Source organism: Tripterygium wilfordii, chromosome 14 (assembly GCF_013401445.1).
Source record: "Tripterygium wilfordii isolate XIE 37 chromosome 14, ASM1340144v1, whole genome shotgun sequence".
In the NCBI taxonomy this organism is placed as follows: Eukaryota; Viridiplantae; Streptophyta; class Magnoliopsida; order Celastrales; family Celastraceae; genus Tripterygium; species Tripterygium wilfordii.
The window spans coordinates 1,630,539-1,643,979 of NC_052245.1; the positions used below are offsets into that span (position 1 = coordinate 1,630,539).

The following is a 13,441-nucleotide window of genomic DNA, read 5'->3' on the forward strand; positions in this document are numbered from 1 at the left end:
CTGGTATTGTACTTCAGACATCCCGATCAAATAAATGCTTTTGTCGAGATCTCCTTGTTTTGTCCCCTCTACACATTTTCACGGAGATAAAAAAACACTTAGATCCTTGACATTTTTGTCTGAAAGTTAGGTACTTTGGAAGGTTATTGGACACAGAACAGAAGTTCCAATTCCATTCTCCAAAAATGTCGAACAACATGCCAGATTTCCATATAAAAACATAACTAAAACACAAAGGTACGAGACAAGGAAACCAGGGCAAAAGAAAAGGTACATTTCTTGACACCTGCTGCACTTGCATTTCTTTACTCCTACAACCTATTAACAAAAAACCTGTAAGAAACAGATGCGTAGGAAAAGATAAATCAACTGAATAGACCTTGAAAAACAATTTGCTGAAAAAAAAAATCAAATTTAAGATTACAGCATGAATCGAGCACTTAAGCAACCCTTTCTTAAAAACAGAAACAGCTTAAACAACCCAAGACCATATAAACCCAAAATCATTTATTTTGCATATCATGCTTTTCCCCCCTCATCTGCTTCAGAGTAAGTCATCATGGCGTGTTTTACTTACACTTGCATTAAATCAGAAGCTCATTTAGAAGATGGATAGAGGAGGTGGATATCTAACAAGTGCTTTGGAAGTTTGAAAGAAGGAAATAAGCAAACGAATGGGATGCAGGAGAGCACGGAAATACAAGAAAAAGGCCTTTAAGATATAGGAAAGGGTTGAGGAATCGGGATTCGGGAATGGGATGGAAAGGAAATCATGACAAATTCGTGCGGCTGATACGAATATTAGTGATACAAACTTGATAGCATGGATACGATAAAAGTATTCAAGATATTTCATTACGAGTCTAAATAGTAAAGGGCAAGAAAATTTGAATTCTCTCCCTCTAGATCCTCCAATTTGGAGGACGATGTGAAGAGTCTCAAGAGGGATGAGTCTTCATCAAGTAGGAATAGTTAAACTATTCACAAGGAAATTTTTAAAAAATTCAAAGACGACAAGAAGAAAAATGCAAAGACAACAAGAGCCTATAATGGGAGGAAAAAAAAAAAAAACACTTGCAGTACTCAAGCTCCGGCCATTAACATAACAAAGCACAAGCATACCTGAGTCACTTTGCAGCACATCTGCGTCTCTCAGATAAAATCAATCTCAGTGTTCTGCTTAACCTCCGTTTCTTTGCAGCATTTCTCTTGAGAAAGATAGGTATGAAGCACTACCAGTTCCAGCTCCAAAATTCACCGACATACTATAGACATCTACTACAGTTTGATCAATAATGGTCGATGGTCTACCTACTGGTTTCTCACTATATTCATCATAATAAAAACACCACTAATAACTAACAAAACTAAGTAACTTGAAGAATGGACTGTTGAAGCTGAATTTGTGAACTGAACAGACCCAGAAAAGCTTCCAGCAGTACTGGTTAGAGGACTTCTATTCGGCACAGCAACATTTTTGCAAGATCCAAAAGGTGCTCCAGCCTGCAAAATTCCATAAATGCAGTGGTTTCAGCAGAAAAATCAACATTTGAAATAGCATGCAGCAGCAACTGTCAGAAGCTCCCGAGGGATACAAAATTTCATGGATGCCAAAGCCTACTATATTGTCCAGTACATCAATCTAACATCAGAAAATCAATGGAAGAATGCTCTTCCATCAAATTAATTTTAAGCTACTGGCATAGGGCCTAAAATCAGACTTTACTGGTTGACATGTATTCAGAATCCTAAGAAATATAGCGACATGAGCTCAACAATTTTATCTGCAAGAGCATCACAAGATACGTGTCAGTTCCTTTACCCTCTTATATACAAGGGGAAACTGAACAGAGCTAGGTCTTGGGATTCACATAGGAAACTCAAATCTTGTTAAAGAACGTAGAATGTAGTGAAAGCAAATTTGGATCTAGATTTGGAAATATGAGTATATTTGAAAAATAGCTCTATTTCCACTTTGTTTGAATCTGGACCAAAAATCAAAGCTGGTAGGTATGGAGCATCAGTACAAGTAATTTGGAACAAACCTGGCAGGCAGTGATAGTACTGCAGCCACAGACCATCGCGCCATTCATTCTATCCAAAGCATCAAAAGCACCACCTCCATCACTCCTCTGCAACATTTTCAAAGAAGTTAGGATGCTTGGTTGCAGTCCATGCATCATTTACACGAGTTAACTTTTAGTACCATATAGAAGTTGACGGCCAAAAAGTTGGGCATCACATTTCCTGCTGCTTTATAACAGGTACCAACCATCTCAGCAAGTGGGGTTGAATGCTCTTTGCATGCTTGATCTTCAACTGGATATGTTGGGAAATAATTCATCAGGAAAAGAGATGCACCTTTCGAAGTAAGTGGCTTTGACTCTTTTCTGTTTGGACACGAGCCTGATTTCACCCCAGGATCACCGGCTAAAACCCAAAACAATAGGATGCCGTTATTGTAAATACATATACATCCAAAGTCAGAAAAGTAAGCTAGTGTGTATATACCCTCATTTTCCTTCATATACTTCCACTGATAAGCAATTCCTTCCTCTGCTTCCTTAGAAGCAATAGAGGTGAAAACCAAAAGCCGGTAATTCGCTTGCACCATCTCATTCACAGTGGGCCAATCATCACCCTTTTTAGGCATTTTAGACACAGGAAACCAATACTTGTCCAATCCAGCATTAGTGAACAGCGTTATCAACCCTTTTGGAGTATGGACATAGTCCTCGATTATAATGGTTACAATCTCAGTTGGGTTTTGGCTCAAGAAAGCTTCCACTTCCCTCAAAGTGTTAATGGCAGGTTGCTGTGAATAAACCATTGGCAGCATTAAAAACTACTGCTTTAAAAGATGGATGTTAAAACTTAAAAATCAGAGTTGAATTGCTAAGATGATGGAATGGACAGTTGGATTACAAAGGCAGTGAAGTTGAAACATTGCCCCCGAAAAGAATGGCAGAGCCAGATATCATCCGCAAAATCGTACAAATCCAACATCAGTCCCCTCACTCCATTCTAGTCAATGACATTAAACAAGAAAAAAAAAAAAACAGAAATCAATAGACAGAAAAATATGAGAGGGAAAGAGAACAAAAGAAAAGTCCAGGATAACCGACATGAATCGCAGCATCTACTTGAATTATCACGTCGTAATTGACTATGAAAAAAAATGGGTAAATGGGTATTTCAATTCATTTTTCTTCTGTCATCACTTAAATTCTCCAGAACCAAAAAAGGTGAATCAATCTAACCAAAAGAAGTAGAAGCACATACGTTCAATTGATTGGTGACCGAGTCTTCTTGATTGTAAAATGTTAACCTCTGAACCCCGGGCAAAGGCTGTGCATCCACTATGCTAAACGAATTATGAGTCACCAACCACGTATACTTGTTGAAAGGCAACCCTCCAATCTACACAGTCAGAGAAGAAAAGATCACCACTAAGAAACCCACAAAATTAAGCTTCAAGTAGTTCATATAAAACGCACCAAATGCAGGATATATTTAACACCCATGAATCCATGATGAATCATGATGAAATATACTCAATTGAATCAAAAGAAAGCTTACAATTGAAGTGGGTGTGATAGCTTGGCCTCTGGTGCAGAGAGGCTGAGTCCTACCCAAAGCAGGGCAGTTGCCACAATAGAGTCCAGGACCACAGTCCGTGGCCGCAGAGCAAGAGTCCAGCACCTGCAATTCTTCATAATTTAGCACCGTATTCAACTCAAGAATAACAAAAGGTAAAGTTGTGTACGGATCAAGAATCTTTAGAGAGAGATCACCGCTGCATATGCTAGTGTGACTAAGAGTGATGTGAATAAGAGAAGCGTCACCAATGGGACTCTGCATAAGCTACGGTGGACCGCGGAACATGCCGACATGGCCACTGCTTATCAGCTTATGCAGAGCTCGAGAAGCTAATGGAGAGAGAGAAAGAAAGAAACAAAGAGAGAGAGAGAAGCAGAGCAGGTACGGTGCACAGAATACAAAGCACAATAGAGAAGTGACGTGTGTTTTTGGATATTAAAGGCGGGCTTAATCATCAGTTTTACCTTTATTTTTCCTTTCTTTTGAGTTTGGACAACTTCAACGGCACCGTTTAGATGAAAATGCAGGATTCGGTAATTGACTACCTTGTCCTTGTCACGATTTCTTCGGCAAAATAACCTCTTTTCTTTTTTTTTTGGCCCTTTCTCTTATAATGTTGGTGGTTGTCTGTCTCTATTCTCTAGCCTTTGGTCAAGAGCCTCCACTTCGTGGGTCTTTTTCGGTGCCTCTCACGTAGTGGGGTAGGTTTTTTTCCCCCCTGCGCAGCCACATACAGGTTGCAGAATGCAGGTTGAACTAGTTGGGTTAGAAGTTCCATTTCTCTGTAGGGATTTCAGTCGGCCCAATTGTCTTTGTTGTTGGGGACTGTTCTGACAGTCCAAAATTTACCCTCATTCAATTATCATACCAACTAGATAGTTACTTAATTGAACTAGTTTAGAAATACCATTTTTTTTGTATGGGTTTAAGTCGACACAATTTTATCAATCGTTACGGACCGTTTTGACAGCCCAAGATTTACCCTCACTTAACCATCATACCGGATTGGATGGCTACTCGATCACGAAAAAATTGTTGGACTAGTTAAAAATATTTTTGTTTTGAATATAATAGTCTGAGTCAAATTCACAAATAAAGAAAAAATAATAATCTTTTCATGTCACTGCGCACACGGCTTATGTTGGCGATATGTTGGAATGAAACAAGTGGTGACAATTTATAATGCAATCGTGTAGGGTAGCTTGCTTTGGTGGTTAGGAAATGCACACATTCATTAATCCTAAGTTTGGTCACCTGAAAAGGACAAAGAATATGCCCAGAACAAACACTTGCGTATCAACCTTGCCCCGTATATAGCATTTCCATGGAAGAGATGGATTGACTCTAACATAGGCATCAATATATAAAAGGGTTTTGCTAAAACTTCATAAAGGTGCAATATAAAAGGGTGTTCATGAAACCATCCCTATTTAACATTCATAAATTCACTAAGCCTTTGTAGTCTCTAGTGCTCTAGTGAAAATTCTGGTAGCTAATAAATATGAATTGGAAAAAATAAAGAAAGTTAACCTGGAGATGACAATGGCCATCCACAGTAACAAAATGATAAGTGGAATTTTGCCTAACCTCAAGGTCAATGAGAATGATGTTTCTGCCTGTCAAAGAATGGCAACAAATTTTAAGTTAGGTTCAAAAGAATGCTTGAGTCATGCAAGTTTCTTAGCTCGACCACTTGAATGAGCACCATCTTCCTTTTTGGAGCCAGATGCCTCTGGCTTCCTAGCCCAAGCAGGAGCTCTGTCTGGCTCATAGCGATAATCATAGAACAGCTCCTCTCCTGAACTTATTCGCTCCTTGGCAAATATGCCCACTCTGTGATCACCTGCTACCATAATAACCTGCCCACACAAAGCCTTTGTCAAAAGCAAGAACTGCCAAAACACCCCAATTGTGATGCCACACTGTTTTAAACCATGCAGTTCTAATTAAAATTCAAAGTCAAACTAAAAGTTTAGGCAGTTATAAAATGGCACAGCCTGCATGCAAATGCATCCAAGGGGTACCTTAGCATAGCAATTTGGATCAGGAGAATGGTTGGCAAACTTCAATTTGTCTCCCTTCCTATAAGCGTCAAGAACAAACTGCAAAATATGTATACTGGCATCAAAACTTGCTTTCAGGGTGCAACATGAAAGGAAATGGATGGTTTAAATTTTCACATAGAATTCAAGGTGGTTTAAACTCATGCCTGATCATTCAGATTGAAGAGAAATGATGAGTTTTCACGGTCATAGATCTTTCCACGCTTATCTGCTTCCCGGTGCGAAATCAGCTCGCCAGTGTACTCTCCGAGGTATTCATGTTTGCCAACACTATTCTGAATAGTGGCCAAAAATTGCACATCAACAACTGAAAAGACCAGATTGACAATCATATCAAATACAAAAATTACCTTTAGAAAAGCGCCCCAGCCAGATACATCAGACCTTCCAAGCAGAACCTGCACATGTATAAACATTAAGTCTGATCCTCATCCGGCTCAGTTTCATCTACCCAATATTATAAATGGTCCAAATTGTCATCATCAACCAAAAAAGGAGCAAAGATAGAGTACATAAAACAACACAAAGTAGGATCACATAGTGAGAGTTTACTACGATTCTAATACAAATCTCTGCAGTTAACTGAATAGAATTTTAACAATCTTCCACATCTGAAAGACCTAACAAAAACTAAATATTGCTACTGTAAGAGGCACACTACAGATTGGGTTTACAGTACTCCATGGCTGAGATGCTTTAATTCAAAACTTGAGGATCGAACCACTTCAACAGATCTCCACAACAAAAGCAAACTAATAGATAATAGCAGTAAAATGCATCTCAGATTATAAAAGCACATACCCTCTGTTGTTGTTTGAGAAGAAGCTTCATATTCCGGCACTCATAATTATCCCCTCGTTGATTGGGCACCCCAAGACTACCATCACCACAACTGCAAAGCCAAATTAAGAGGCTCATATACTAGAATGTTGAAAACATAGGTTACTAGAATGCCAAATACAATTGTCCATCCATCTAAAGGAAAAATGAATTACCAATTTACCATACAGCAAAAAATCAAGTCGGCCATTCATGGTTTTCAGAATTTCAATAAAACTATAAAAATATAAGAACATAAAAGATAATAGTTTTTCAATTAGTAAATGCACGAATTAGTGTGCATACAACAGGCTCCTTCATCCCCCCCACCCCCCCCCCCCCCACAGCAAAGAAATACTTTTTTTTAAAAGGAAAATGTTATGAAATAAAGTTAATATACAAACTTGCCTGACCCAGCAGTTCCTACACACGTCTGGATCACATTCCCTGTCTGCAGCAAAGCACGGACATTGACGACTTCGACATTGACTTTTAGCACAATGACAGCCTCTAAATCGATTTTTGCAACTCTTAGGACATCTGCATGTATATCTAAGTGTCAGAAGAAATTATGCAACACAAAGACCAAACGCTTATGCAACTGTAATACAGATAGAACACAAACAATCACACCGAGGCACACAGTGCACAGAGATTATGAAATCTAACTACTTCAGTATTTTGCCAATTATAGAAATGAACAAAGTATGCAAAATGAATACTGTGTCAAACTGTCAATATTAAGTTCTGTAGAAAGTGAGGACTGATAACACCACAGGGAGATTCAGGACAACAGGTTTTTGATTGTCATATGACTCACGTACAATATAAACAAATGACAGTTTAGTGAAATGCGCACTCTAGTTTTAATACGGGTGAAAAGCTAAAGACTGACCCACAATACTTCTCACAGCAAGTCCCGTTTATAAGACATGCACACTGTTTTCCACAAGCAGTTTGGCAACCGCATGGATTATACTGCCGGCATGGCTGGTCTTTCCTCTCTGAAATCCGCTTCCTAATGGAATGGTAGGCGGCAGACTTCCAAGTATATTTCAAGCGACGAACTTTGCCCCTCCTACGCAAAAACCTTGATCTTCTTCTTACTTCATTGTTGCCCTGTCAGAAGTTCAAGTATACCCACCAAATTACAAATGAGAAAAAAATCACTTGTTGACCAAAGTCATGTCGTGCGATACAAATTAGCAAAATAAAACCACTAACCATAGCTCCATTAAATTCAAACTTGGAATAGCCTTCACCAAGGGAATTTGCTCCCTCACCCCCTAGACAGGATAGCCTATTCTCAGAGCAAGTCATATATTGATAAACTTCCCAACATGTCTTCAGGCCATTTAGAAGGTTTCTAGCAATTAAGCAGCTGTCATGACAAATTCAAACCACTTTTAGAAGGAGAATCAATATACTAGTTATAAGAATGAACTTCTGGAAAGAATGTTCAAAGTTGGCAACTTACATCTCGCAAAACAATTGCAAGTTGAACTTTAAACACAGCAAAACAAAGAGAAAAACCTGGTTTCAAGGAATCCAAAGTGCAACTCACAAACATTTGGATGAAATTAACGTTCATGCTCAAACTTTTAAGAGAAACTGACGGGACAATAAGCATTGTAACGAGAATCAATCTGATTTTGCCAGGAAATATGCTAGAACTTCAAAAGCCAAGAAAATCTTCAACAAAAGCAAACTGATTTGAGAAATGTCATTGAAAATTACTTTTTTATTCGTGACTTGAACATAGTACTGCAAAACCAACAAATTTGTCGGAAATTTCTTTCAAGAAGCCTCAAGCTAAAAGATCAAAATAATAAACCAAGAAATTCATTGAATGACCAATGCAAAGTAAAACAAACTCACAAAAAATCAAATAGCCATTTGGACATCCAGGTGACATATGGAATATTGAGCATAAATGAAATCACTAATAAAAAATTAAAAAGTAAGTTCAAAAAGAGAATAAAAACTGAACATATCCACCAACCTTTTCATGCCAAAAATCTCAACACCTTTCTCAAAAAGGCCTTTCTCAACAGCTTTCCAAGATTTATAGTCACTTAATTCTTGTTTAAAGATGTTCTCATCTACAAACTCTTCTTTCGTCAATGTGTCATCACTGCTGCACGTTAGTGGATCTGTGATCATATCACTTGACGGACCCCCAGCAGCTTCACCCTCTACTAAAGTATGACTATCCTGAACTGGCAAATCCTTCCTCCGAGACCTTCCAGTGGTTAGAGATTTTGCTTTCTTATGTGAAGAAGAAGCAGCATCTTTGTTGCCTTTACGAGAACAAGACCTTAATTTGATATCATTTTGCGAGAAACGTCCACTCACCATGGAATCAGAATCAGAAGCCACCATCTTCTTTTGTCTTTTCTGCATGCATAGTAGAACACGTTCAGCAATACGTTTAGTGTTCCTCCTAGAAGTTCCACCCTTTCCAGCAAGCTTAGTCTTGAGGGGTGACAAGTGGGCGGTAGAAGTGCTTTCCTGCTGAGGTCCAATCTCAGAGCCACTGCTCTCTGAAACGTTTTTAGCATTTGATGAAGCACTTTCACTTGGACAGGACTTTCCCTTCTTTCTAGTGGATGGACCACAAGACTTCTTCCTAGATGATGCCAGAGTGCCAGCACCAGCAGATAAACACACCAAATTATCATCAATATCACACTTCGTTGGAGAATTCACCATAGCATTTCTTTCTGCCTTCAGAATCAGACATGAATCATTTAAAGATGCTTAAATATTTTCTCGGAAGTTATGCAAGGAATAAATCATGAACTAGAAGGATCATATTAATCAGCCAACATACCATTCTATAGCATTGTGGACCACATGGTACATTTTCCTCGTCTGGATGACTCCACGCAGGTGGTTTCTCAGCCTGACATTATTGGTATTAGCATGTAAGTGCCATCACATAAATGAAAACCATCAAACTGTCAGCTTTAAAGGATCAACTTACAGGAAAAACAAGATCTTGCGAACATCCATGTAATCTGCAATCAAATACCTGCCAACCAAAAACAAAAGTGGGAACCGAAATAAGTACAAAGAGTTGGCATGATATAACTTTAGAACTGAACAGTACAAGGAAGGTGCTTACAAGACATCGACGACAGAATAGGTTGTCAAAAGAATCCAGAGCTGCATCAACATCTTTGTCCAGAAAGGCATTCATAATTGGTGCCTCATTACTCCCATTCTCTTCCTTAACAATAACTTCATATCTTGCCTGTATAAGATGTTTGATTGTGTTTCATATCTGTGTAAAGCCAGCACAAAGCAAATGGGAAACGGCTGGTCCAAAGCTTACACCATGACCAGTTTATATAAATGGCATACAAGAAACCACAGAATTAATGGAAAAAATCAAAACAAACATTATGGAAAGGGAAGCAGCTCCTAGCCCATATAGAAATCTCCAATCATCATGTCCAAGAGGACATGGGTTCAATTCCCATAACTTAATTTCCCCCACCCTGTGCCCAGTAATGAGCCTTATCCTTTTAAAAAAGAACACGAAAAAGGCATGTGAATAGACAACAAACAAAGAACGAACAATGCCAAGATTTCCTCATATGTGCATACCTTGACTTCATCTGAGCTTCTAGAAAAGCAATTTGCTAGTGCTTCCAGCACAACATTGGATATGCCAACTTCTTTTATGGTCATCCTAGAAGAACAACATAAAAAGATGATCGGCTTCGTAATACATGCATAATTTAAACAAGGAAAATAATTATCTAAATAACATTCATGAAATGCTTAAAGAATATAACAAAATTATGACAACAGCACTTGGATATTCTTTTGACAACAAGGATAACATTATCAATTAATCTGGCACAAAATCATACTAAGACTTTGTACACGTAAATTGACTTCCAAACACAAAAGAAAATATAAGGAGAATGCAAATGCATTATGATATAAAGATGCAGAAATTTCCATGCAATGCATATATAACCAACTATAAACAAATTGTGAGGGATCACTCTTGAGCCATTATGCTAAAACAACCAGTAGAGAAAACAAAAGAAAGGCATCAAAGACCACACGATCATACACCAATTAGCTAGCACAATTATACCGACCGAAGAATATAATCTTCAAACTCTGCAAAATCTCTCTTTTCCTCTTCTTCTTCAATTGCTTCCTCCTCACTGTCACTACATATTAGTGCTTCACCACCATTTTGGTCATAATAAATTCTCCTTCGACCCACCACCGATTGATCCTCGGTCATTCTTTGGTTTCTGCACCATAATATTACATTTTATAATACATTGAGCAAGAAAAAAATCAACTAAAAGAAATTATAAAATGTTACGAGATCTATAAATCCTTGTACTGCTCTACCATCTCCAAATCTCCACCACATAGATAAAATGATGTTAAAAACAGTTAGATTAGGGTTATTTTTCGTAAATATAAAGATAAGTCAAACTCCTTTATTTGATCAACTAGATTATGTTTCCTCATTAAATATAGTTCACAAAGTACATTTATCCCTAAATGCAGTTCAACCCTAGACCATTTTTTTTGTCGGGGGTGGCAGTGAGATGCAACAAAGGAGGGAAAAGTAGTATACAGAGCACAACTACATTTATCCCTAAACGCAGTTCAACCCTAGACCATTTTTTTGTCGGGGGCGGTGGTGAGATGCAACAATGGGTTGAATTAGAGGGGTTACACTAAAATCACCACTTTCAGCGCAAGAAAAAAAAAATGAGAATGCATGTAATTAACTATTATATACGTATAACATACCTGTCTAAAAAAATCCATGTAGTATAAGGTGGTAGTTTTTTCACTTCTGTGAGCTTAACGGGCCGAACAGCACTCCTAACTGGAATACTGGATCCTAAAAGAACGGCTGCAGAAGCATGACCATCATCATGAGGGTTATGGCCATCGTTGTCTTCATTACTTACATTGTTACCACTGTGCTTAACAAGTGCATCTTTCTGCCTCTTTGTCAATAGATCTACATTACTGTCACTATCGCTAAACCGGGAATTTCTTCTTTCTTTTGACGATGTATAGAGATGGTTTGTAACAGCAATCAGCTTCTGCCTATTCTCTTCCATCTTATTCTGGTTGAGATCACAAGGCAAACAAACTTGTGAGTACGTTATGAAGACTAATTTAGAAAAGGGCAGTAGATAAACCAGCCACAATCCAGTTCCGTATGAATGCACCTTAATCGAAACTTGGTGCAAATCCCCAAATTGCTTCTTCAAAGAACCTATAAGAGACGAGATCTCCTCAATAGTTGGAGATGTCTCATGTGGTTTTGTCCCCTGCAATTAATGAACATATTTTAGATCAATTACAACAAAAATTAGGTTTCATCTGGCAAGCAACATAAGTTATAAATTAAATTAGAACCATAAAACAAATATTAATGAACCATTATGCAAACCACTATGACAAACTTCAGCTTAAACCAAGCATTCTAAGTTTTTTTTTTTTTTTCTAATAATAATCTGCAAAGTGCATAAATCAATAATTATGTGGAATCCCCACTGTGAAACTTCTTCCGCTGCAATTCAATTTACCCAAGTATTTTTATATGACAATAGAATCACTAAATTATCCGGCAGAAGTTGAACTGAATTGGACTAATATGATCACATGGTTCGCAAGTTGCTTAATCGAAATAAAAACCAATCCAAAATTGTTATGATGCAAATGGCTCGGAATAATCTACATTGTGCATATTCTGAGACAAACTCATTTATCGCAGGTCACAGTGAATCTCACGAGACGCGATCGAGTACCGACCAGTCGAACGGATGCCCAATTTCAAACTAAAAAAATAGATGCCGATCGTAGAAACTCCAGGGGAGCAAATTCATAAAGAGAGAAACGAAAAGTCAAAAATCCGATACCGTAAGGTCCAATGGGAGCTCCGATCTGCTGGTGGACGCCATTGACGGGGATGGAGGGAGAAAAACAGGCAGAAACCCGAATCGAGAAAGGGGCTCCGGATCAGGATCAGGATCCGAATCATGCGGATGAAGAGGAGATAAAAAAGCGAGAGAATTTGGCGGGCCGTGTTGAAACCCTAAGGGAGTGCCCAATAACATGTATTCAATTTGGGGACATTGGGTTTAAGATTTTATGGCGTTTCAATTGGGAGCTTTCCTATTAATTAAATAAGATTAAGTAGACCTAATAGAATTTTAAACCGGAAATCGCGAATTGGACTTTAATGTGTTGGTGGGAAAGGCAACGTGGCACCGAATTTTGAATTATATACTGTTCAAAATATCATGTTTGAACTTTGAACATTCTTCTTATAATTTTATTTTTTTTTAATAAAAGCAGTGTTGTTTTTAGACGGAATGGATGACTAATTAAAATATTTGTAAGTTAAAATATGATTGTATATAGTACTTTAATATAACAATAAAGATAAATTAGTAATTTAAATCATTTTTTTATTTTTTTATTTTATCTCCAAACATGAGATAGCGAAAAATATTCTTCCTTCTCTTTTCTTCATTTCCCTAAATTTTTCAATCCAAACATACTCAAAACTCCAATTTGAAAAAGACAAAACCACAATTTATACCTACCAATTTAAAACGAGCAGTCATTTTATGCAAAATTTTTCACAAATTTTACAAAATATAAGGCTCATATATATACCCAGAAAGAACGTTATATAGTCTATTTAGGGTGAGCTTTATTTACACATCAGTTTTTATCAATTACACCCCATAAGAATTTAAAATAACTAATTACACCCTAAATAACCAAAAACAAACACATTTATTAAATACATCCCAATGACAAAAACCATAGCAAACAACAATTTTTTTTTATCAAAAGACAAAAAATCCACTACAAAGATCAGCACCACTCAAGTAGTAGGGGCCAAAACCAACAAACCCATAATTGACAGTACAACACAAGTGGCTATGATT

General features: G+C 37.6%; 2 protein-coding genes across 5 annotated transcripts; both read right to left on the reverse strand.

Annotated features, from left to right (window-relative positions):
* Positions 1–143: 143 nt before the first annotated feature.
* Positions 144–4,011, reverse strand: LOC120015483 (PI-PLC X domain-containing protein At5g67130). 4 transcript variants are annotated; one of them, XR_005471766.1, is made up of 7 exons: positions 3,580–4,010; positions 3,283–3,420; positions 2,926–3,024; positions 2,207–2,815; positions 2,046–2,132; positions 1,123–1,503; positions 144–318 (listed from the first exon to the last, which is right to left on the reverse strand). XR_005471766.1 is itself a non-coding variant. In XM_038867932.1 (7 exons), the coding sequence occupies exons 1-7, from the start codon at positions 3,891–3,893 to the stop codon at positions 1,312–1,314; spliced, it is 1,347 nt and encodes a 448-aa protein (XP_038723860.1). In that variant the 5' UTR covers positions 3,894–4,011; the 3' UTR covers positions 1,242–1,311. The 4 variants fall into 4 exon arrangements, 2 of the variants coding, with proteins under 2 accessions (XP_038723860.1, XP_038723861.1); XR_005471767.1 differs by having other exon boundaries at positions 144–333; XM_038867932.1 differs by lacking the exon at positions 144–318 and having other exon boundaries at positions 1,242–1,503; positions 3,580–3,702; positions 3,795–4,011.
* Positions 4,012–5,011: 1,000 nt separating this feature from the next.
* Positions 5,012–12,646, reverse strand: LOC120015662 (histone-lysine N-methyltransferase CLF). Its single transcript, XM_038868185.1, has 17 exons — positions 12,401–12,646; positions 11,708–11,809; positions 11,277–11,602; positions 10,601–10,762; positions 10,095–10,179; positions 9,610–9,738; positions 9,469–9,516; positions 9,316–9,387; positions 8,485–9,209; positions 7,707–7,863; positions 7,378–7,601; positions 6,891–7,022; positions 6,465–6,555; positions 6,014–6,061; positions 5,810–5,938; positions 5,625–5,702; positions 5,012–5,459 (listed from the first exon to the last, which is right to left on the reverse strand). The coding sequence occupies exons 1-17, from the start codon at positions 12,596–12,598 to the stop codon at positions 5,268–5,270; spliced, it is 2,898 nt and encodes a 965-aa protein (XP_038724113.1). The 5' UTR covers positions 12,599–12,646; the 3' UTR covers positions 5,012–5,267.
* Positions 12,647–13,441: the final 795 nt, after the last annotated feature.

What these genes read in the sequence shown, in the direction of transcription:
- LOC120015662 (XM_038868185.1), bottom strand. Translation starts at nt 12,598, where the DNA reads ATGTTATTGGGCACTCCCTTAGGGTTTCAACACGGCCCGCCAAATTCT. An exon ending in ACATGGATTTTTTTAGACAG is followed by an intron (nt 10,763 to 11,276) that starts GTATGTTATACG and finishes ATTATGGTGCAG; the next exon opens with AAACCAAAGAATGACCGAGG. An exon ending in TGCTGTGAGAAGTATTGTGG is followed by an intron (nt 7,023 to 7,377) that starts GTCAGTCTTTAG and finishes ATATACATGCAG; the next exon opens with ATGTCCTAAGAGTTGCAAAA.
- LOC120015483 (XM_038867932.1), bottom strand. Translation starts at nt 3,893, where the DNA reads ATGTCGGCATGTTCCGCGGTCCACCGTAGCTTATGCAGAGTCCCATTG. An exon ending in TCACACTAGCATATGCAGCG is followed by an intron (nt 3,703 to 3,794) that starts GTGATCTCTCTC and finishes GAAGAATTGCAG; the next exon opens with GTGCTGGACTCTTGCTCTGC. An exon ending in TGGCCGTCAACTTCTATATG is followed by an intron (nt 2,133 to 2,206) that starts GTACTAAAAGTT and finishes AAAATGTTGCAG; the next exon opens with AGGAGTGATGGAGGTGGTGC.